The 23,907-nt window shown below is 48.6% G+C and overlaps 2 protein-coding genes across 7 annotated transcripts in view; one reads left to right on the top strand and one right to left on the bottom strand.

Annotated features, from left to right (window-relative positions):
* Nucleotides 1-23,907, bottom strand: part of LOC125132904 (zinc finger protein 548-like) — a 42,824-nt gene that overhangs the window by 15,520 nt on the left and 3,397 nt on the right. For 2 of the 4 annotated variants that reach the window (XM_047790759.1, XM_047790758.1), the window contains one exon: nucleotides 22,246-22,330. Coding sequence is in view for 1 of the 4 variants with exons in the window: in XM_047790761.1 (XP_047646717.1) it covers nucleotides 21,184-21,203; nucleotides 22,246-22,330 (105 nt within the window). In the remaining 3 variants the exon portion in view is untranslated. Of the gene's footprint in view, nucleotides 1-20,568; nucleotides 21,204-22,245; nucleotides 22,354-23,907 lie in introns of those variants that run through there. The other 2 variants (XM_047790761.1, XM_047790757.1) reach the window with 2 other exon arrangements.
* Nucleotides 728-9,952, top strand: LOC125132908 (zinc finger protein 501-like). Of its 3 annotated transcripts, XR_007136348.1 has the most exons (5): nucleotides 728-911; nucleotides 3,410-3,448; nucleotides 5,101-5,227; nucleotides 5,786-6,376; nucleotides 6,572-6,712. XR_007136348.1 is itself a non-coding variant. In XM_047790763.1 (4 exons), the coding sequence occupies exons 1-4, from the start codon at nucleotides 846-848 to the stop codon at nucleotides 7,900-7,902; spliced, it is 1,563 nt and encodes a 520-aa protein (XP_047646719.1). In that variant the 5' UTR covers nucleotides 728-845; the 3' UTR covers nucleotides 7,903-9,952. The 3 variants fall into 3 exon arrangements, 2 of the variants coding, with proteins under 2 accessions (XP_047646719.1, XP_047646720.1); XM_047790763.1 differs by lacking the exon at nucleotides 5,786-6,376 and having other exon boundaries at nucleotides 6,572-9,952; XM_047790764.1 differs by lacking the exon at nucleotides 6,572-6,712 and having other exon boundaries at nucleotides 5,786-6,565.

The raw sequence follows: 23,907 nt of genomic DNA, 5'->3' as shown, positions 1-23,907 counted from the left end.
ACTCAAACTCCTACCAGTTGGAGTAAGTTAACTGTATGCTTCCCACTAGCATGTAAGTGCCCAGAACCAGAAGGTTGGAACCAGAAGGTTGATGTCACTGACTGACTCCCAATTACCTCAACCAATAAGGAGAATGTCCATCAGCTGATCCTGCTCTGCTGCTTGAACACTATAAGATTCCTCACTACCCCCTCCAGGGTGGGATAGTTTGGGGGGAGGGCTGCTGTAGGTGCCTTTGCCTGGCAAAGAAATAAAACTGTTTTTTTCTATTTCACCCAAAATTCTGTCTCCATAATTTAACTCAGGATCAGTATACAGAGGTCAAGTTTCAGCAACAAAACTTGTAAACTGAGTCTAAAGCTTCCGCCTACAGGTATTGAAGAACAGTAAGACGATATTTATTGGACTCCATCTCAGGAAGGCTGTGCTCTCTGAGCGAGAACCTGGTATCAAGTGCCCACCTGGTTTTTCAGGTTTGAGAAACGCCTCTCTCCCTACCTCCCTGTGATCAGTCCAGACGACAATCCATGGAAATCCGGGCGCGACCCACTTGGGAGCATGGAACCCAGGGCCATTCTCAGAGCCTGAGGACACCCCTTCTCAGCAACCCTCGCGGTGGAGCGGGACCTTTCCTGCTGGTGGGGAGCCGGGTCTCCTGTCCCGGCGGCGGTGCTGTGAACTGCATTACCCAGAGGGCAGTGCGCGCTTCCGGGGGAGATGACGGCGTCTGGGCGGGCCTTCCGACGTCCACCATGGGCGACATTTTGTAAATTGGGATCTGTTCCCCGAGCTTTGGGACCGCTGACCCGCCTAAGAGAAGCGAATCGGGAAGGCGCTTTGCCGTGATGCCCAGGCCTCACCTTCGCGCGCAGACTCCGCTGGCGGCGGACGCGCTGATGGGCCCGCCTTTGGTAAGTGCTGCATCCTCCGGTCCCTCTCCCCGCTCTTCTCATGCCGCAGTATTTTTGTTCTTATCATTGTTCTCGTACCAGTGTCCCGTGTTTATATGTATTTATCTCCCCAAACCTGGCTTTCCGAATTTTGAAATATAACCTGCGTAGAAAAAAATTGCACGGAACCTCCATATGCAGTTGCATAAGCAACTCTAAAATTAATATCCGTTCACCGCTCAGGTCTAGATGTGCGAATAAGCCCTTAGAAGCCGCCTGTGCTTCCAAAACAACCCCATCCCCCCAAAGTTAACGTATTGTCTGATATTCAAGTAAACATGTCCTTGCTTTTCTTGATAGTTTTGCCCGTCTGTGGAAAATACTCAACGACTGGAGTTTCAATCGCTTGTTTCAAAACTTTTAACCAATGGGATCATAAAATTACTGTTTTTCATTTGTTCAGTATGGTGTGACTTTACCAGTATTTTTCGTCCTGTCAATTCTTTACGTTTTTGTAGAGTATCATAGAGTATGAATATGGGAGTAAAATGTCTATAAGTTCTCTGGAGTTCCCTTCGTGGTGCAGCGGAAACGAATCCGACTAGGAACCATGAGGTTGCGTGTTCGATCCCTGCCTTTGCTCAGTGGGTTAAGGCTCCGTCGTTGCTGTGAGCTGTGGTGTAGGTCGCAGACACGGCTCGGATCCCACCTTGCTGTGGCAGTGGTGTAGGCCGGTGACTACAGCTCTGATTAGACCCCTAGCCTGGGAACCTCCAGGTGCCGCGAGTGTGGCCCTGGAAAAGACAAAAATAAATAAATAAATTATTATTATTTTTTAAGTCTATAAATTTTCCTGTAGAAGGGCTTTCTTTGTTTAGGTGTGTGTGTGTGTGTGTGTGTGTGTGTGTGTGTGTGTGTGTGTGTAATTGTTCTCTGCATTTATAAACATGGTTACTGTAGCCATACTTGCCTTCCATTCTGGGGTATATTAAGCACACATTTTTCTAGTGTATATGTTAAAATTATTATTGCATTTAACATATCCACTTTTTGATCTTGTTTTGACCCATGTTACCAATTCTAACGTCGATCTTTGAATGAAATTATTATATTTAGACTATTGCATATTATGTTTTGACACATTTTTTGATGCACTTTTTTTATGCATTCATAAACTTACTCCAAGAAAATTCTTAAATTTTATTTTATTTCTTGATTTTTCTTTGATTTTTTTTGTCTTTTTAAGGCCACACCTGTGGCATATGGAAGTTCCCAGGTGAGATGTCAACTTTATTTTTTTTTTGATTTTTAAGTTTTTAAAAATATTCTCTTTATTTTTGTATTTTATTTTATTAATTAATTTCCTTATTTTGCTTTTTAGGTCCACACCCACAACATATCAAGGTTCCCAGGCTAGGGGTCAAATCGGAGCTGTAGCTGCTGGCCTACGCCACATCCACAGCAATGAGGGATCCGAGCTGCATCTGCAGCCTATGCCACAGCTCATGGCAACACCGGATCCTTAACCCACTGAGGGAGGCCAGGGACCGAACCCACAACCTCATGGTTCCTAGTCAGATTCGTTAACCACTGAGCCACGACAGGAACTCCCAGACATTCATTTTGAATGTATAGCCAGTAAATGGTGGTCTGCTCTCTACCACAGGAAAGAAAAACATGTAGGAAATTATTCTCAGATTATTTTTGGGAAAATTTCAACATCACAATATATGAATAGGGGTTCTTCTCATGGCTCAGAGGTAATGGACCCATCTAGTATCCACGAGGATGCAGGCTCAATCTCTGACCTTGCTCAGTGGGTTAAGGATCCAGTGTTGCTATGAGCTGTGGTGGAAGTCCCAGATGGAGTAGATGTGGGTGTGGCCTAGGCTGGCAGCTGCAGCTCCAATTTGATCCCTAGTTTGGGAACTTCCATAGGTCTTCCCTAAAAAGACAAAAAAAAAAAAAACCCAAAAAAGATTTTAAAAAATTAAAAAAGAGATAGGAATATATTATTGATCAACTATAATAGGAAAAATAAAAATCTTACCAAAAAAAGAATGTATTATTAGCAAAGGAGAAAAAGAATAAGGGCATCAAGTGGAAGTATCAGAAACAGACCTGTACATAAAATGAGACTCAATTTTGATATTTCTGGCTCTGGACTATAGTAGTACTATATGATATGCCACAGCCATTTTTCCTCCACAGCTTGATTCCTAATTCTTGTGGCTCACTAGGGTCCAGACATACTAGCCTCATGGATACTACTCAGACACACCACACATGACCTTGTTAGAGAGTCTTTGCACTTGTTTTTCCCACTTCTGGAAAGCCTTTTCTTGACGTCGCCACATGGCTTTGTGATACAGTCCATAATATCTTCTGCCGTCTTTTACATGCCTTATTTTCCCTTGACCATACATCGTCACTTGAAATATTAAGTGGTTCACTCACAAATCTTTTCTACCTGTATTACTGATGGGAGTTAAAGTTGCCTGGCTCTGCTTTTCCCACAGGTTCCACGTTCAGCTGAACCATTTATGGACCCCACTCCAGTAAGTATCAGGTGTCTTGGAACTCTTTTACTGCCACTTTTCCTGGCCTTGTCTGGAGATCCTGGAGAAACTCTAAGTTCAGGTTTCTAAGTCTAGGCCTGAGGTTATGTGGAGAGATTTCACAGAGATAAGAAAGGTTGTGTTAGTCACAAGGGTTAGGATGTACAAATGCTTGGGGATGAGACTGAGATGGGGGTGTCCCATGACTTGGAGATCTCTGCTACTATCTGGTGAGAACACATAGCAAGGGGGCCAGAGTCAGGCCTAGATGGTAGCCTGAGAAGTGGGGTTTCTGTTTGAGAGTGATGGCAGCCATGGAATTTTTGGAACCGAAGACAAAAGTGATCTGACTTACGACTTAAGAGGCTACCCCTGGCTGCCGAGTGCAGAATAGACTGAGGGCAAGGAAGACAAGAAGCAGACCATTCCAGAAACAGTTGCATGCATCCAGGTGAATGTTGGTTGTGGCAGGACCAGAGTGGTGGGTGTGGAGGTAGGAGAAACACTTTTCCTCTGGATTTGTTTTGAAGTAGGGACTGACCAGCTGTTGTAATGTGGAGGGGTCACAGATGACTAAAGTTTTGTCTCCTTTGCACCTGGAAGGGTGGGTGTGCCATCAGCTGAGATGGGGAAGTCTGTGGTAGGAGTACGTTCTAGTGAGAATATTAGGAATCGGGTTTTGGCCATATTGAGGTTCACATGTCCCAGAGACTTCACAGTACAGGAGACTAGTGGAGAGCTGAACATTCAGATCTAGAGTGCTAGGGAGGACTTCAGGATGCCATTAGGGGAGAGAGGAAGGGAGAGGGCTGTGGACCTCCCAAAGACAGACGAGGAGGAGTTACTATGGAAAGGTAGATTGTGATGAAAAGTCCAGCAGGTGGCCTAGGTTTTCGTGGCGGAGGGCCATGACATTGATGCCGAAGTAAAGCAGAAACGGACGTGAACTGACAACAGTGTCAGGCTGGTGCTTACTTCTTCTCCCGTAGACTTAACAGCCTTTTGTGGTGGAACCTGGGGAGTGTCTGTCAGAATGTCAAGTGACTTTACCCAAGATGTGTCCCATGGGTGTGGATTTTGAGTGGCTGTTAAAGGGACAGAGATTGTACCTGATGAAGAGACCTCATGTCCAGGGAAGAAGTGGAACCTGATCAGAGGTTGTTAGATCCGCATGGTGTGACGGAAGTTGGAGTCTCGAACAAGGCCTGGTGGGGAAGCCTTCAGAAGAGGGCTGGGGAGCTGCCAGTGGAGACGTGGGGTACAGTGGGGTTGTGTTGCATTGGCCAAGTACTTCCTGAATGCCATGTGCAGAAGGGTATGTGAGGAGGCAGGGGATGTGGCAGTTTTGTGGGCCAGGTGGTAGCAATGGGGTCAGATGTACGTGGAGGTCTGATGAGTAATACGCATGTGGGAAGGACTTGTGAACCCAGGGCCCTGATCCCAGGCCCACAGTTTAGATGGCATCTGTCTCTCCACCTGCCTGTTGCTGAGGGGTGGAGCTTGTGCTCAAGAAGCAAAGAGGTATTGGCCGTCTAAGTGAGAGAGCTGGAGAGGATGATGAGCACGGAGTGAATGTGGGCTGGTGTTATAGGTACTCCTGAGGTCCTGGGGAGAGAGCCTGCTTATGGACACCTCTGTCCCCGTCATCACAGGGCTCTGTGACCTTTGAGGACGTGGCTGTGTACTTTTCCCAGGAGGAATGGAAGCTTCTTCATGAGGCCCAGAGACTCCTGTACCGAGATGTGATGCTGGAGACCTTTGCACTTGTTGCATCATTGGGTAAGGCCCTCATACCTCTCCCGGCACCCTGGAAAGGTCTGTGCCTTTCCCCTTCTTTTGTAAGAGCAGCTCCACACTTTTCACAGCTAGACAAGGGGCACATGTCTGTTACTGCTTCCCTGTCATATGTGCTGTGGGTGCCAGGGCTGGGTGAGTGTGTCTGCTCCCTCCTTTCACAAGTAGCCCCAGTACCAGCCCCTGAAGTTTATTCAGTGAAGGTTTTCTTCCCCCAGAGAGTTAGAATTAGTCCAGAGGGTTCCATTAGTCTCAGCCCCTCTCTGCTAAGGGGACTCTGTAGACCCCATGCTGTAGACCTCTGGGCTCCAGGTTCTGCCCCCTCCTAGTTGATGTTTCCTGGGGCCTCACTGTGTCGGGAGTTGTTGGGACCCAATAGGGTCCCTGTCTGTGGGGTCCACCTGGCTGTCTCTGTGAGGACATCTCCCCCCACCCCCCGCAGAGATTTGTTTTGTGGTGTTATTTTTCTTTCCCGAGATTGTTTGGGATTGGTTGTCCCCTTGGGCCAGTACTGACCACTCACCTGTCCTGTCTTTCCCTTAGGACTTGCATCTTCTAGGTCCCATGTTGTCCAGCTGGAGCTGGGAGGAGAACCCTGGGTACATGACAGAGTGGACATGACTCCAGGCACAGCAAGAGGGCCTCAGAATGGGCCTGGCCCTGGTGATTCACATCTGGGGGAGGATGTGATGTCACAGCTGGGTTCACACCATACCAGGAACATGTCCTGTGCCCTGCACTGTTTGGGTGCCATGGCCAGGGGCTGTGTACCTCATTTCTGCCTTTCCTGCCCATTCTTGACACTTTGCTCCTTCTCTCATTTCTACTCTGCCTTCCGGCCCAGGATTATCCCTCACCTCTGTCTTCCACTCCTCCCTGATCCTCTCCATCCTTACTCTGCTGTGCTCGGGTAATGTGGCCTACACGTAATGTGTCTTGAGGTCTGCACCCGTCTTAAGATAGTCCTTGAACACCAGTTCCTCAGGGACAGTTGGATTTTCCTGGGGCTGGACACACCCTTCCACACACACACAGGACACTAGCAGCCAAGGCCCTGGTGAAAACCGTTTCTGGAGGAGTAGTGGATCCCTGGCTCCTCCGTGCACTTCACCCCATCCTTGTGTCTTTTGCCTGGTGAGTCTTCCCTGTTCTGTGATGTGTAGAGGCCCAGAATCTGCGCAGCAGCCCTCTCCTACCCTGCACACAGCTCCTTTGTCTTGAAAATAGTCCGATGGACTTATTCCCTGGTATGTCAGACACATATCTGGGATGGGGCTGCCCCCTTCTACCGAAAACTACACGAGGGCATTTGTGTTTCTCTTCTTTCAGGTTGCTGGCCTGGAGTTGATGACAAGGAGACACTTTCTGAGCAGACTATTTCTGTAGAAGGGCCCCACATAAATCCTTCAAAGGCAGTCCTGTCCACCCAGAAGGCATATGCTTGGAAAAAGTGTTGCCTGGACATAGGAGGTGTTTTGCATGTAGCTGAAGAGCTGAGAACACACCCTGGCCAGAACCTGTGTGAGTCAGGAGTGCAATTTCACCAGCACAATGGAAAGAACATGTTTAGAACAGATATGGATAAGGCTTTTATGAAGAGCCACATAGTCCATGCATCCATGGTGTCTGCCACATGCCAGGAGGCTGGGAAGGATTTCCCTGGTAACTGTGGCCTTGTCCAGCTTCAGCTCACACCACAAAAGGACACTGTGTGTGTGGAGGCCTTTCCTAGTGTGCAAAGGCAATATGAGTGCAGTGAATGTGGGAAAGCTTTCTGTCGTAAATACAGGCTTGCTCAGCACCAGAGAGTTCACACTGGAGAGAGACCTTATGAGTGCAGCGAATGTGGGAAAAGCTTCAGCTATAAGCACATACTTGTTCAGCACCGGAGAGTCCACACTGGAGAAAGGCCTTATGAGTGCAGTGCATGCGGGAAAGCTTTTAGCAACAAACCCACACTTGTTCGGCACCAGCGAATTCACACTGGAGAAAGGCCTTATGAGTGCAGTGACTGTGGGAAGTTCTTCAGCCAAAGCTCCAGTCTTAGTGAACATCAGAGAATTCACACTGGGTCACGGCCTTATAAATGTGATGAATGTGGAAAATTCTTTACCTCCAACTCCAACCTAATTAAGCACAGGCGAGTTCACACAGGCACAAGGCCTTATGAGTGCAATGAATGTGGGAAATTCTTTAATCAAAGTCCCAGCCTCATTAAACATCAGAGAATCCACACCGGTGAAAAGCCATATGAATGCCATGAATGTGGGAAACTTTTTAGCCAAAGCTCTACTCTCATCAAGCACCAGAGGGTTCACACTGGAGCAAGGCCTTACAAGTGCACTGAATGTGGGAAACTTTTTAGCCAAAGCTTTGGCCTCACTCAACACCAGAGAATTCACACTGGAGAAAGACTGTATGAGTGCATCGAATGTGGAGAAGTGTTCAGCCAAAGCACCCGACTGACTCAGCACCGAAAAGTGCACACCAGAGAAAGACCTCTTGAGTGTAGCAAATGTGGAAAAGTCTTCTGTCAAAGAGCTGCTCTGATTGAGCACCAGAAACTTCACAGCCAAGACAGACCTTACAAATGCAGCGAATGTAGGAAAGCTTTCAGCCGGAGGTCCAACCTCCTTCGTCACCAGAAAGTTCATGCTTAAGAAAGGCCTTCAAATGGGATGAGGAGAGCACTGGGTGAGCTATGTCCTTAGTTAGTGCATCATATTAAAGAGACTGTGGGGGAGTCATCAATTGAGCATTGTACATCTGAACATTGCTAGTGTGGAGATGGCCTCTGAGTTCCAGATTGACAGAAGCCTTCTAAGGAGCCATACTGTACTTTCTAACCTGCCCTGGGCCTTTGCCAGACTTAAGTCACTGTGAGGTTCTGTGGCAGAAGTCATCTTGCCTCTACTGAGTGGCAGATCCCCATACTAAGCATCACCCCTCAGTCTGACAGGCTAGATAGACCTTTGTGCTCGCCCATCCTGGGCAGGGAAGCATGCACAGCCTGAGCATGTGAATGTTGTCCTTCTCTTGTGCCTAACTGACTAGGACATGGACATAACCAGCTTTGACCAAGGGGATGCAATCTGGGTTCTGAATGGCTTACAGAGGTTTATCTTCAGTGGCATTGTCTCATGTCATGCTCAGGACAGATTGTTCCAGCTCCAAGTCACCTTGTTTGGGAACATGGTATTCCCTCAGCGGGAATAGCATCATGGCAGAGAATAGAGTTCATTCCAGTTTTAGTCTAACTGGCATAGTGGTCCAAGGGCTCCTGGGGTAGACAGCAGGGCTTTGTGTGATTAGTCTTGTGACCTGGGTGTCAGACTTTTTGGGGGGTCTAGAAGTCACCCTGAGAACCACCAGTGTTTTTTGGAGTAGCATAAGTTGTTCTCTTCTTCACATGGGGTGTCACATAATACCCCAATGCTGTTCCAGAGAAGATGTTGACTAGCTCCAGTTGCAAAAGAGCTTTGCACTCTAACCTGGCATTACTGAGTGTTACATTGTAAACATTAAGTGGGTACCATACATGGTACAGAAACACACAGGGAATTAAGGAAGTTTAGCAAGCAAAAAGGGATGAACCCATTGTAAAGTTGCATCCACAGATGTTCCTATGAGTAGGGTGGTTCAGGATCAGGTTTCTGCAGAAAGTCTCAGGAGCTCCAGAGGTGTTTCTCTCCTGTGGACTGAGTCCCTGTCAGTCTGAATAATGTAAAGTTTAGGATTCCCAAAGCATCTCCAAATTGTTTCTCTCAAGGACACTGCTGCACAGTAGGGGGAAAAAAATGGAAAGAGTAGAAATTGTGTGGTCCTGGAATGTTGAGTTTTATGATCCAGGCAGTGTTTCTGGATGACTCAAGTGGAAACAGCTTTCCTTGCTCACCAGTCTTCATTGCTATTGAGAAAAGAATTCCTCCCACGACACAGAGAGAGGAGGTGGAGTAACATGCAGTTGCCAGAGCTCTACTGAAAAAGACATTCAGGAAATAGATTAAGATTTTATCTTTGCTCCGGCCGCACCTGTGGCACATGGAGTTTCCCATGCTAGGGGTCCAATCGGAGCTGTAGCTACCAGCCTAGGCCAGAGCCACAGCAATATGGGATCCAAGGCTTGTCTGCGACCTACACCACAGCTCACAGCAACGCTGAATCCTTAACCCACTGAGCAAGACCAGGGATCAAACCGAAAACCTCATGGTTCCTAGTTGGATTCATTAACCCACTGAGCTGTGACGGGAACTCCAAGAGATTCAGATTTTTATGTGAAGCCAATTTTTATTAGAGCTTAACCGAGCTCCATAGTTAGTATACACTGAATAGAACATACCTAAAATGTACAACTCGGTAAATTTTAATGTTTGTAAACCCATCAAACCATCATCATAACAAATACCCATCACTCTCATTCCACATGTCACCCAGGCAACTACTGTTGATTTGCTTTTTTTCCACAATTAATGTCTAGAAAGACTTCTAATATCATTGGAATCTCAATGTTCATTTCTTATATTTATCTTTGACAATGCAGAAGTATTTTGAGGATCATTTAAGCTACAAATGTGAATTGTTCATTTTTTAATTTATGAACAATACAGTTTGGATATACTACCATTTGATTGTTCATCCACTCATCTATTAATGTATAGGGTTTTGTAGTTTTTTTTGACTTTTAATTTTTATAGCTGTACCTGTGGAAGTTCCCAGGCTAGGGGTTCAATTGGACCCCCAGCTGCAGACCTATGCCATAGCTTGCGGCAATGCCGGATCCTTCACTGACACTAGGTTGGGTTCTTAACCCACTGAGCCACAAGAGGAACTTCAAGGGTTTTGTAGTTTGTTTCCAGTTTTGCTACCCCCAGATAAACTTACTTATGAACATGTACAAAAAACTCTTTATATGAACATACGGTTTTAAATTCTAAAATGAATGACTGCCTTTTTGCATTCCCAGGCACAGTATGGGAACATTTCATTTTCCCTACATTCCTCACTGGTACCTGTTTTGTACGGTCAGTATTTTTAATATTATGTGTTTTAAAAGCATGTAGAGGTATCTGACTATGGTCTGATTGCATTTCTGTAATGATTCATAATGTTGAATATTTTTATTTGTGTTCATTTGCCAGGTGTCTATTGTTCTTAAAATTTCTGTGATTATTCATTGAGAAGACAGTAAAAGAAATGCGTTGAAACTTGACTATTCACCCCAAATAGTCCTTATTATTAACATTGTCTCCCTTAGTTTAGAAAATTAATAAAACAAGCATTCTACCCTTGATTTAGGTGTTTGCCTATTTCCCTGGTATAAGTGCTCTAACCTGGGCAGTTTCAAGCTGTGAATGTGAGGTTGTTAGTGAACCAGAGGGTGTATCCAGCCAGAGGCCAAGATACCAAGGTTTGCAGGAGAGAAAGTTCACAAGGCAGCCGAACATGGAGACAGTAGAACAAGTCTCAGATCTACCATCATGGAACTGAGATGCTGGAGATATTTAGGGAATGAAGTGGCAGGGTGGTCTCATGTGTGGGGACGGTGATCAGAGGTAGAAAAAAGCTGAGGTAATATGTGTGCAGGTGGATCTGCATTACATGCTTTTTCAACATTGGAGACACCCTGATCTGTGGGTGCAGTTTGGGGGCCTTCACTATCAAAAGGGCATTCATTGGACGTCTGTGCAGGCTCAGTTTTAGGGGTTGGTGGTTCCAGTCAGTATTAACCAGCTCAAACTGGATAAGGGCTGACTCCAAGGTTCTAAGAAGCAACTGAAGCGCCCAATACTATAGCGATCCCTAAGTGAGAGCTGTTATCTCTAGGAGTCCTGTGAAAAGACCTAGGCCATGTGAAGCTAGAGGGTATGCCACTAAGGCGGGGGGAGGGGGGTGGGGAGAAAAACACCACAGCGAGCTTCATCAGTGAAGGCGATGATCAAGCTGAGGAGTCTTAACATGTTGTTCTCCTATCTGTGGCTCAAGAATTTGTTAGTCATGAGCTGCTGTTAACGCTGTGGGGCACAATTTCTAGGTTACCTAGTATGGACTTGGGACTATGTGCAGCAGCATACCTTTCTACTCTTTCCATTATACAGACACCCATAAATAATCTTAGATAAGAGAAAAATGTACTAAAAAGGAAAGGCACAAGTTTTGAGTATTTTTACTGGACCTGGGTGAGGGATTCCATCACAGGCCTGAGCTGTCCAATCTGTTGATCATAACCTGTAAATCCCTGAAACTTTTGGCCTAACGAGACCGTTTCATTACCTCAGACCTTGGGCTGTCCTATGTTGTTTATCCTAATAATTTGCCATACAGGGAGGTTGGGCAGGTTAGGTCTCTCTCTCAGTTTCACATTTGGAGAAGCTGGTGAGTTTTAAGGATTGCCACAGAGTTGCTCCTTGTCTATGTGGTAGACATTCAAAAAATCCTGGACAGTACCAAGGCTTACATGAGATTCCCCAGTTAGCCATACTGCATGTATGTTGGGACACATTGATGCTGTGAGACTTTTAAGCCAGGGGGCAACTGGAAACTGGCAAAGTAGTCTCTCCTGCGTTTTGTCCTGTTAGGCCATCTTCCTTTCCTGGTGTTCATCTGTATCCTTTCCCTGTAATAATCCTTTCATTTAGGAGCTTCCCTGAGTTCTGTGAGTCCTTCCATAGAATCTGAGAGTGGTTTTGGACAGTCCAGAACATAATTGTGCTTCTAAAACACTAAGTGTAATTACTGACTTAAAACATTTTTGCAGGTACATGGTTTCATACAGTTTTTGCACAGACTCAACGCTTCCGAAACCACAAGTTTTCTTATGCCATTTTAATTCCCCCCACCCCCAGCAAACCTCTAAAATTGATACTAGAAAATACTCATCCATTTGGTAATAGGTACTTTCAAATATGTACCTAAAGAAAAAGAGGTGTTCCTGTCATGGCACACCAGAAGCGAATCTGACTAGGAATCATGAGGTTGGGTGTTCGCTCCCTGGCATTACTCAGTGGGTTAAGGATCCCGAGTTGCCGTGATCTGTGGTGTAGGTCACAGATGCTGCTCAGACCTGGTGTTGTGGCTGTGGCCTAGGCCAGCAGCTAAGGCTCCAATTAGACCCCCTAGCCGGGGAACCTCCATATGCCACGGGTGTGGCCCTAAAGAAAATGACCAAAAAAAAAAAAAAAAAAAAGACTTGTTGAACTCCCCCTGTGGCACAACAGGATTGACAGGGACTTGGGAGCACTAGGTTGTGGGTTCAGGACCCAGCGTTGCAGCAAGTCCAGTTTAGTTCAAAGCTCAGCTTGGATCTGATCCCTGGCAAGGGAGCTCCACATAAGGGGGGGCAGCCAAAAATAAATAAAAATAAAAGGAGACCTGTGAGACCATCACTGAGGACACATAATTCTAGGCTAGTCTCATCTTAAAATCCCTAATCAGTTGCAAAGCCTTTTATCAAATAAGGTAACATTAACAGGGTCCTGGGATGGTAACACTGACATCTTGGGGGGGGCGGAGCAGCATTAATCAGCCTGCCACATTTGAGTTCAGCTTTATTTATTTATTTTAGGGCCGCACCTGAGGCATAAGTAAGGTCCCAGGTTAGGGGTCAAATAATCAGAGCTACAGCTGCTCGCCTAGGCCACAGCTACATAAGATCTACGCTGTGTCTGTGACCTACACCACAGCTCACAGCAGTGGTGAATCCTTAACCCACTGAGCTCAATTATTATAACTGTCTTGAAAACGTGTTTAAGGTATATTCATTGCAATCAGGATGCAAAATGTAACAACTTGTTCAGTTGTGTATCACAAGGGTCTTGAACTTGTTTGTATGACCTCTTGGAAAAGTCCTCTAATTGTGGAAATTCCTAGGCCCCATACCTGTTAGGCCTTACCACATGTTTCAGCTTCATCTGTTCTGACTCTCATACTATTTAACAGCTGACCAATGTTGGGGGACAAAATAGCTTAACACAACCTGCCCCAGAAAAATCTCTGCAACCTAGAGAAAGTGTTATTATTCCACAAACAGGAGACTCCACTGGCGCACATCACAGGCAACGCACAAAAGAGTGTAAGGTCATAAAGCAATGTCACCACTTTCTTATACACCGAGCACAAAAAACCCACCCCCTGCAAGTACTCAAGATCAATGCTAAGTAATCTTCACGTGAGAGAACTTGACAGCCCCATTTGTTAGTTCATCCTAGAAGTGCCGGGTAACTTGGGTGATGGTCGGCAGCAGCTATTTGCTTCTACCGCATGCCATCTGGCAGCCACTGTTTTCTTTTTGGATGTCTTGAAAGGAATCCTGGAACTTGTCCATTTCTGTCTGGCCAGACAGGTAGGAGACCCATGGAGACCGAGAAAAGGAGGCACCACTTTCCTTCATGTTTTCTTTCCAAAAGGTGGTGCCAGAATTCCAAATAAATAAAATAAAAACCCAAAACAATACTTAGCTGAGAAGGAAGAAATTTTCACCTATTGAAGAACAGGGACACTTTAGTAGGCTGGAAGCTGAGGCTGAGGCTGAACCAGTGAGAAACAATGATGGGGCCCTCTTGGGACTGCAGCCCAGTCCTAGGACCGTGCTCACAGCCCACTTGTCTCCCTGACCCCCAGGCAGTGGGGGGCAGAGGTGCCAGGGGCCCATGGACGTGGGGCTTCGGGTCGCCAAGCAGGTTCGCCCCCAGGAAGCAAACCTCCGCAGAGGCACCTCCGCCCAGGCTGTCGCGCCCTCCTCGGGGCTCCCTGCGTGGCCCGGCCCCAGTTCCATCTCCAGACCCGAGGCACCCGCTCCCGCTCCCGCTCCCCGCGGCGCTGGTCGACCCTTCCCCCCAAAGCCTGCGGATACAATATGCTAAGCGAGCACGATGCGCGCCCGCCCGTCCCGCAGGACCGGGAGGATCCCGCCAGCGCTGCCGGCCTCCCGGAACTCTGCTTCCGGCACCGCTAGCAAATCCCTTCGCTTATGAAAGTCGCCACCGCTCCGGAGGGAAGCGACGGTATCAAATGGCCACCACAGAATCCCCTGTGGCGCAGCGGGTTAAGGACCCGGCGTTGTCCCTCCTGTGGCACAGGTTCAATCCCTGGCAGGGGACCTTCCACATGTGCTGCCCAAAGGAAAAAGAGAGAAGTGGCCGCCAGAAGGCAGCCGCCAAGGGCTCAAACTTCAGCAGGAAGGATCCCGACTGCGGGCCGCCCACACGCCCGACCTCGCCCCAGCCCACCCCCAAGCGCGTCTGACGGGTTACAAATTCCCAGGCTCCAGTTACAGTGTTGCGGAAACCGCAAAAACCGTAGCAACGGAGGGAGACAAACAGCCCTCGGGGAAAAGCAAGGTTTATTTAGCACCGGTGCTGGCTCAGAGGAGTCACCTCAAGAGTCTGAGCAGCAGGTCTTTGTTCTCAGTAACTTTTATACACTACAAGGTCTTGATTTTTCCATGTAAGCATCCCGGACCTCCCCCATCCCCAAGCAGACAGTGTTCCTCCTTAGGAAACTGAGCAAGCAAGGTTACAGAAGTGGAACTGATAAGCAATGCTGGGTACCTGATTAGCAGGGCTGCTGGCTTGGACAGAGAGCACACAGTTGTAACGTTATTACAAGAAGGGTGGCATAGTTATGAGCACAGCTGGAAAGGCTTGCAGCTGCCTTCTTAGCCAAGGGGGGGTTGTTCTTTAGTTAAAACTCCATTTCAACAGCACACGTGGTTTCGCTTCCTGTCCCAGAGGGGAGGTCACTACCCAGCTCTTCCTGACACTGTGGTCCTAAAGGCCCAGTCCCAGGTCCTGCTTCCTGAGCCTGCACGTGACAGGCCTCACGGGGCCCTACCTGGCCCGTGGGGCCTCTCCTCTCCCCAGGGAAGTGGCCATGCTATTAGGCGCGCCTGTCCTCACTCCATCGCCGCCATAAATTACAATCTCTGACCACATTTTTACAGAGTTGTAAGACTGGCAAGAGATTTATTTAGCTTTTCAAAAGACTGATGTACATCTCAAAGGGACAGAGAAAGAATTTACAAATAGAAATTTGCGAAGTTGAATGATCTGAGGAAAGCGATTGGAGGAGATTCATTGCAGAAAGTTCCAAATACCTAATGTTCTGAAAAGGTTACAGCATGTCCCAGTGAACAAGGTAACTCAGCCCAAGCGAATTACCTATGCCTGCTTGCTTGCAGCTTTTGGCAACTCAGAGTAACCGTTTCCCTGCCAGTGCTTTCATGAATAGGAAACGCGTGACCCCAGGTTTAGTGCTTTGAGGGCTCTTTCCCTGCGTTCTTACTTGTCACAAGTAATAAATGCTCTGCTTTAATTGACTTAGTGAGCCAAAGACTATGAAACTCCTAGAGGAAAACAGAAGCAGAACACTCTTTGACATAAATTACAGCAACATCTTGTTGACAATTCAGACACCAATAAAACAGTGGGACCTAATCAAACTCAACGTTTGGACTGCAAAGGAAAGTATTAAAAGAATGAAAAGACAACCCATAGAACGGGAGAAAATCTTTGCCAACGATGCAACAGACAAGGGCCTAAATATACAAACAATTCATGCAACTCAACAACAACAATGAAACAACCCAACTGAAAAATGGGCAGAGACCTAAATAGACATTTCTCCAAAGAAGACAAACAGATGGCAAACAGGCCTCTGAAAAAATGCTCAATATCTTGAATTATTAGAGGAATGCAAATCAAAACTACAGTGAGGTGCCACCTCACACCAGCCAGAATGGCCACCATTAACAAGTCAACAAATAGCAGATCCTGGCGAGGGTATGGAGAAAAAGGTACCCTCCTCCACTGGTGGTGGGAATGTGTTTTTTCGTCTGGTTTTTTTTTTTTTTTTCGTTTTGCTTTTTAGGGCCACCCCCATGGCATATGGAAGTTCCCAGGCTAGGGGTCCAATCAGAGCTGTAGCGGCTGGCCTGCTCCACAGCCACCGCTACACAGGTCTCGAGGTGTGCCTGTGACCTACACTAGAGCTCACGGCAACACCAGATCCTTAACCCACTGAGGGAGGCCAGGGATTGAACCTGCATCCTCATGGATGCTAGTCAGATTCACTTCTGCTGAGCCACGACAGGAACTCCTGGTGGGGGGAATGTTAACTGGTGCAACCACTGTGGAAAACAGTATGGAGGTACGGCAGGAAACTAAATATAGAACGACCATATGATACAGCAACCCCACTGCTGGGTATACATCCAGACAACACTTTCATTGAAAGATATACAGGCACCCTATGTCCATAGCAGCGCTATTCACAACAGCCAAGACATGGAAGCATCCAAGGTGTCCATCCAGAGACAAATGGATTAGGAAGACGTGGTACATACATATACCATGGAATATGACTCAGCCATAAAAAAAGACAAACTAATGCCACGGGCAGCAACATGCATGGAACTAGAGACTCTCGTCCTAAGTGAAGTAAGCCAGAAAGCAAAAGACAAATAGCATATATCACTTACTTGTGGAATCTAAAATATGGAACAGCCGATCCTATCGAACACACACAAACGAGAGAGAGAGGTCATGGCCAAGGAGAGCAGACTTGGGGTTCTCAAGGGGGCAAGGGGAGGGAGTGGTGTGGATGGGCATTTGGGGGTGTTTTGGCTGCAAACGGTTATATCGGGGATGGATGGGCAGTGGGACCCTCCTGCACAGCTCAGGGAAATGTGTGTGATTGGGTCACTCTGCGGTGCAACAGAACTTGAGAAAACACTGTAAATTAATTTTAAAAATTCGTGAAAAAAAAAGGTACTGGGTGTGTTCGGTGAGTGTGCACCCCAAGGGAAGGACCCATTGAGTCTGGAAACAATAATGGCACATCGCAGCGCAACTCGGAGGCCATGCGCGGGTGTCCTGGGGACACTGCGAAGGCCGCAGGCAGACTCCCTTCAACTAGCCTCCGCACATGCGTGCGTTAGACCACGTCCACGACAGAAAAGACGTGTGACCGGGGTGCCCTGGTGGATCCCTGAGCCACTGCAGGGACAAGGCCATGTCCTTAACCCGCTTCGCCACAAGAGAACTTCTGCCCACACCAGCTTTTTGAGCTCAGCTCCTTGTTGCCGACCAACTGTGAGCTCGCATATTCATCAGAGTGACTCCATGGCGGCAACCGCCTGGTCAAGGAGCATCCGCGGGTCTGCTGCACCTGCCCGTCTCCGGCCTTTCCTTTCCACCGCGACCACGCGGCTCTGCGGGGCGAGGGCCACTGGGTCTGCCGCCCAGTGGGAGGAAGAGGACCGCAAGGGCGCCCGCCGAGCTCCCTGGCAGATGCAACACCAGCGCAGCGGCGGCGCGTGTTCGGGGAGGTTCAGGAGCTGCCGCCGAGGGGGTAAAACCCGGGACGACAAGGAAGCCTGTGCAGGCCCTGGGTTCTCCACGCGCAGACGCCCACCTCGCGCACTTGCTGGAGAGCCCGGTCCCGGGTGAGCCAGTGAACCGCCTCGAGAAGATCGGCGACCGCCTGCCCACCCTCTGCAGGCTGCCCGGCCCCCAGCTGGGCCGGGTGAGTTTCTCCGGGAGGTTTCACCCTCAGGCACCGTGAGGAGCCTCTGGCGCCGGTGCCTCTGAGGAGCCCCTCCCGTGTCGTGTCGGGGCTTCTGCCTGATGCCTCTCTCTGCAGCCCCGGGGCAGCCTTTTCACCACCCTAGAGCCCTCTCCCAAGCCGTGATGCAAATGGGAACAGCAGAGCTTTTTGCAGGGACAGAGTGTCTGCGAAGGGTTGTAAAGTGCCTGGAACTTTCGGAGGCAGACTAGGATGCCTGCAGGCAGGCGTGAGTGGGTTTCCCCGTTACTCCTCCAGTCTTATTTCCGGGACGCTCTTACCAAGCAGGGTGTTTTGAAATTCCTCCCTTGGGATTGTCTTTGGTGCTAACTTCAAATATGCATGAAAGAATCAGTGTGACCTTTGTTTTATTAAAACTATTGTCCAGGAGTTCCCTCGTGGCTCGGCAGGTTATGAACCCGCGTTGTCACCGCAGTGGCTCAGGTTTGATCTCTGGCCTCAGAACCTGCATGCTGAGGGTGTAGGGAAAAAAATATTGTCCAGAAAGACATAAAAGTAATCATGCCCTCACTTTGAACCCTCCTTGGAGCCTTTTATATGATCAAATACATAACTCTGTAGGGTTTTTTTTTTTTTGTTGTTGTTGCAATTGTTTTATTTTTAAATAATTCAATGAATTTTATATTTATTATTATACAACCATGATCACAACCTAATTTTATTTTATCTTATTTATTTATTTATTTTTGTCTTTTTGCCATTTCTTGGGCCGCTCCCGTGGCATATGGAGGTTCCCAGGCTAGGGGTCCAATCGGAGCCATAGCCCCCAGCCTACGCCAGAGCCACAGCAACTTGCAATCCGAGCTTCCTCTGCAACCTACACCACAGCTCACGGCAATGCTGGATCGTTAACCCACTGAGCAAGGCCAGGGATCAAACCCGCAACCTGATGGTTCCTAGTCGGGTTCGTTAACCACTGCGCCACGATGGGAACTCCCACAACCTAATTTAAGATTATTTCTATCCCAACACCCAATCCACCCTTCCCTCCCCCTGCCTGTCCCCTTTGATAACCATAAATTTTTCAAAGTCTGCCAGTCTCTTTCTGTTCTACAAATAAGTTCATTTGTATCCTTATTTTATTTTAGGGCCAAGCTTACCCAAGGCATATGGAACTTCCCAGACTAGGAGTTGAATTGGAGCCATAGCCCCTGACCTACACCACAGCTCATGGTTTCTTAACCCACTGAGCGAGGCCAGGGATCCAACCTGTGTCCTCATGGATACTAGTTGGGTTCATTACCACTGAGCCACAACAGTAACTCCCTGTAAATTTTTTGATGATGTCCTTTCTGACTGATGTAAGATGGTACCTCATTTTAGTTTTGGGGTTTTGTGCGGCGGGTGGCGGGATGGGTGCTTAGGGCTGCACTGATGTAAGATTTTTAACTAAGGAACAACATTCCCCCCCCCCCTTGGCTAAAAAGGTACCTGCAAGCCTTTTCAGCTATGCTTGCCTCATACCACCCTTCTTGTAATAATGTAGCAACCATGTACCCTATGTCCAAGCCAGAAGCCCTGCTAATTGTGTTCCCAGCATTGCTTATCAGTTCCGCTTCTGTAACCTTGCTTGCTCAGTTTCTTAGGGAGGAACAGTGTCTGCTTGGGGAAGGGGGGAGGTCTGGGATGCTTAAGAGGGAAAATCAAGACCTTGTAATGTATCAAAGTTGCAGAGAACAAAGACCTGTGCTCAGACTCTGGAGGTGACTCCTCTGAGCCCAACCGGAGCTGAATAATCCTTGCTTTTCCATATCTCCGAGTGCTGTTTGTCTCCTTCCACTGCCATGGTTTTTGCGGTTTCCACGACAGCACCAGCAACATATGCAGGTTCCCAGGCAAGGGGGCAAATCCGAGCTGCAGCTGCTGGCCTACATACACCACAGCCACAGCAATGCCAGATCCGAGTTAAGTCTTGGACCTACACCATAGCTAATGGCAACACTCGATCCTTAACCCACTGAGTGAGGTCAGGGATCGAACCCAAGTCCTCATGGATACTCATCGGGTTTGTTACCAGTAAGCCACCAGGGGAACTCCCCTCATTGTAATGTTGATTTTCAATTCCCTAATAGTGCTATGGAGCATCTTTTTATGTCTTTTTTTTTTTTTTTTTTGCCTTTTGCCTTTTGCCATTTCTTCGGCCGCTCCCGCGGCATATGGAGGTTCCCAGGCTAGGGGTCGAATTGGAGCTGTAGACACCGGCCTACACTAGAGCCACAGCAACGCGGGATCCGAGCCACGTCTGCAACCTACACCACAGATCACGGCAACGCTGGATCATTAACCCACTAAGCAAGAGCAGGGACCGAACCCACAACCTCATGGTTCCTAGTCGGATTCGTTAACCACTGCGCCACGACGGGAACTCCTTTTTATGTGTTTTTGCCCAGGTTTTTGTCTTTGGAGAAATGTCTGTTTAGATCTTCTGCCCCCTCCCCCCTTTTGGTCTTTATAGGGCTGCATATGCGACATATAGAGGTTCCCAAACCAGGGTCTAATCAGAGTTACAGCTGCCAGCCTTTGCCACAGCCACAGCAATGTAGATTGGAGGTTCGTCTGTGACCTACACTACAGCTCACTGAAAGGCCAGATCTCTAACGCACTGAGCGAGGCCAGAGATTGAACCTGCAACCTCATGGTTCCTGGTTAGACTCGTTTCCACTGCGCCACAACGGGAACTCCGAGAGCTATTCTTTATCCTCGATTTTCCCTCCTGAGAGTAAATATAAACTAGAGGTCCCCACAAAATCTGTTGACTCTTTTATTCTGGCAGAGCAGGGAGTATCTACTCTCAGTCCGTCCACAGCAGATATTAAATAGCATCCCACGAATAAACATCCTTCATCTATAAGAACCTTATCACCACACACACCTGCAGGGTGAGCTGGGCAGTCCTGGGGTGGGTGAGTCTCAGGGTGGAAAAAAATCAACCAACCCAACTCTTACAAGTCAATCAAATATACTAAGAAGGGAAATCTCCATAAGCCACTTGCAGAAGCCAGCTAGAGTCCTCTTGTCCAAAGCTGGGTCATAACCCACCAAAAACAATCAGTGGGGAGGGAAAGGGGCAGCTCAAAATCAAGCAACTGGTGAGTCGTCCAGATGAAGGAAAGGCAGAGCTTTCTGTCCTCTCTGAGCACCTCAAGGAGGATTCTTGAGCCCCGTGATCCCCTGGTATACAGTAGAGGAAGGTTCCTATAACAGCTACTGGCAGCAGCTTATTTCTGCCAAGGACTCCAGGCAGGTCCGAAAGTGCAAGGTGCATCCTGAAATCTTCCAGTCTTCTTGGTACTTAAGAGAATTTCCCTAGGATGTCTGGATGCATGAGGTTCCATGTCTGGCTGATTTCTCCTCCACAAAGGCTAATCTCCAGAGCTTTGCTCTGAAATTGTAGAACAAGGGAAGAGGACATCGCATGCATTTCGAAGACGTTTCTCCAATTTAAATTTATTAGAGTTGTTGGAGTTTAGGTTAAGAGCTGAATAACTGTCAGTAGTCACTACACTCACAATACTCTTCCTGGTACACTGTTGCTTTGCAAGATTTAAATATTCTCGTGTGTGTGTGTGTGTGTGTGTGTGTGTGTGTGTGTGTGTGTGTGTCTTTTCTAGGGCCGCTCCTACGGCATATGGAGGTTCCCAGGGGTCTAATTGGAGCAGTAGCCGCCAGCCTACACCACAGCCACAGCAACACAGGATCCAAGCCGCCTCTGCAACCTACACCACACTTCACGGCAACGCTGGATCCCTAACCCACTGAGCGAGGCCGGGGATCAAACCCACGTCCTCAGGGATACTAGGCAGGTTCGTTAGCCACTGAGCCACAGTGGGAACTCCCGTAGCCAGTTTTGATGACATACCCTCTCCCCTCTCCCAAGCTCCAGAGCCTTTTCCCTTTGGCCCCAATGGGAGTAACATCCATCCCGTCAGGCACCCAGGGCCCTCCCTCTTCCTCACGGTGAGCATCTACACGGGGCCTGGCACACACCAGCACAGGTGAAACACAGGGACAGGGAGGGGACAGCATGCCCCAGAGCGGGCCAACACGACAGCCCACATTCTACAATCACGAAAATGGCACAGGAGAGTCTTGTAAAGTCGGGAGTCTCTACCAGTGGTGCCCACGAATTTTGGCATAGGCAGGTCCCTAAAAATGTCAGCAAGAGGAAGGAAGAAGACCTCCACGCATCCGAACAGAGTGTCCTGACCAGGGACAGGCACGGCTGCAGAGCAGCAGCGAATGGGGCTGCTTGGGGAGAGGCGGCTGGGCGCACCCAGCCTGGGAATGCCTCCCACACGCATATGCAAGGGAACCACGAAAGGAAGTCTCTGCCCTTTGTCTGCTTGTGGGAAAGCCAGAGCTGCCCTGGGAAAGGGGAAAAAGACAGCCCAGCCCAGGACACTGGGTGGGTGCAGGGGCCTTACCCAGTGAGGACAGAAGCGCCAAGGTCTCCAGCATCACGTGGTGGTCCAGGCATTTCTGAGCCTCATCGAGGAGCCCCCACTCCTCCTGGGAGAAAAGTACAGCCATATCTGTAAACCACACAAGTCCCAACCTGAGAATAACAATCTAAAGTATTCCTTCCAGGTATGTGGAAAAAAATAAATAAATAAAATAAAATAAAAATGCAGACCTACATAAAAAAAAAAAAACCACACAAGTCCTGGCCAAGATGGAGACGGTTCAATCAACGGGCAGCTCCTCTCCCAGGATCCTTGGTCTCCTCCCCGACTCCACTCCCTCCGCCCCAGCTCGCCAAGTTCGGAAGAGACACAAGGTCTGGTGGTACCAGTGTCTCTGTCCCTTCTTTCCACAGATCACTGTGCCCAGAACACAATAAAAACAAGTGGCGGGGCGACCATCATCTAAATTCTGGTCCCTGGATTTCCCATAGTGGCTCAGTGGTTAACGAATCCAACTAGGAACCATGAGGGTGCGGGTTTGACCCCTGGCCTTGCTCAGTGGGTTAAGGATCCGGCATTGCTGTGAGCTGTGGTGTAGGTTGCAGACACAGCCCGGATCCCATGTTGCTGTGGCTCTGGCGTAGGCCGGTGGCTACAGCTCCGATTTGACCCCTAGCCTGGGAACCTCCATATGCTGCAGGTGTGGCCCTAGACAAGGCAAAGACACAAAAACAAACAAACAAACAAACAAACATAAATAAATAAACTTGGTCCCAGAAGGGGAACGCTACCCCACTTTTAGTCAGTTACTCGCAGGCCCCCCCCGCCAACGTTCCTCCCAGACAAGCAAACTTGAACTGCCATCCTCCCTGAAGTGCCCAGGGTCAGGGCCTCGGGCTACACGCTCCCGCTCCTCCTCCCCTGCACAGCACTTAGAGGGACCCTCTCTGCACATCTGGTCCCTCTTCTCCAGCTCCGCTCCTGACAGCCAGCAGCCCGCCATGCCACTGTGCCCGTGGAAGCCACACAGTGTTTTATAAATGGGATCAGAGGCCTATTTTGCCCCAGCCTCCCCTAGAAGGCCCAAGTTCCCCAGTGCCAGAGAGCACCAGGCTCCCTCTGTAGTCCTCCTGACCTGGCCCTGTCACTCACGTCACACTCACAGCCCCAAACCTAACAGGAAGCCCTCTTGACTGGGCCCTCGACCGCATCTCCACACGCTGTCCCACAAGCATTCACAGCCTCTCTTCATCTGACCCTCATTCAAAGCCCAGCTGCACCTAACTCCCCACCCCTACCTCAGGCCTAGCAATGCTCCCGGCTGATCCACCTAAACTCCCCTCCCAGCTGGAATTAAATGATGCAGGCCTGACCAAGAGTCCCCACAAATCCCAGGTGGGTCGCAAGAGGGGTAGTAAGCCCTGCTGATGCCGGCAGCACACTCACCGACACCTGAGCTCCTCACGGAGATGCCTCCGTGTCTATCTCAGGTCCGCGGCCCCCGGAAGCCGTTTACACTCGTCTACCCTGAAACCCTCAGGGGCACATCCCCCTTCCCCGACCACCAGCCGCTCCACTTCCTCATCTGTCTCTGTGACACACACCAACACCATTCAGGTTGCCAACAGAGACACACACCTCACCTCCTCCTTCCCATTCCTGCCACCAAAACCCTCACGAAGT

The sequence above is a fragment of the Phacochoerus africanus genome, chromosome 8 (genome assembly GCF_016906955.1).
Source record: "Phacochoerus africanus isolate WHEZ1 chromosome 8, ROS_Pafr_v1, whole genome shotgun sequence".
NCBI classification, from domain to species: Eukaryota; Metazoa; Chordata; class Mammalia; order Artiodactyla; family Suidae; genus Phacochoerus; species Phacochoerus africanus.
This window is presented reverse-complemented; position numbering and strand designations above follow the sequence as displayed.

What these genes read in the sequence shown, in the direction of transcription:
- LOC125132908 (XM_047790763.1), top strand. Translation starts at nt 846, where the DNA reads ATGCCCAGGCCTCACCTTCGCGCGCAGACTCCGCTGGCGGCGGACGCG. An exon ending in CGCTGATGGGCCCGCCTTTG is followed by an intron (nt 912 to 3,409) that starts GTAAGTGCTGCA and finishes CTTTTCCCACAG; the next exon opens with GTTCCACGTTCAGCTGAACC. An exon ending in CATTTATGGACCCCACTCCA is followed by an intron (nt 3,449 to 5,100) that starts GTAAGTATCAGG and finishes CCGTCATCACAG; the next exon opens with GGCTCTGTGACCTTTGAGGA.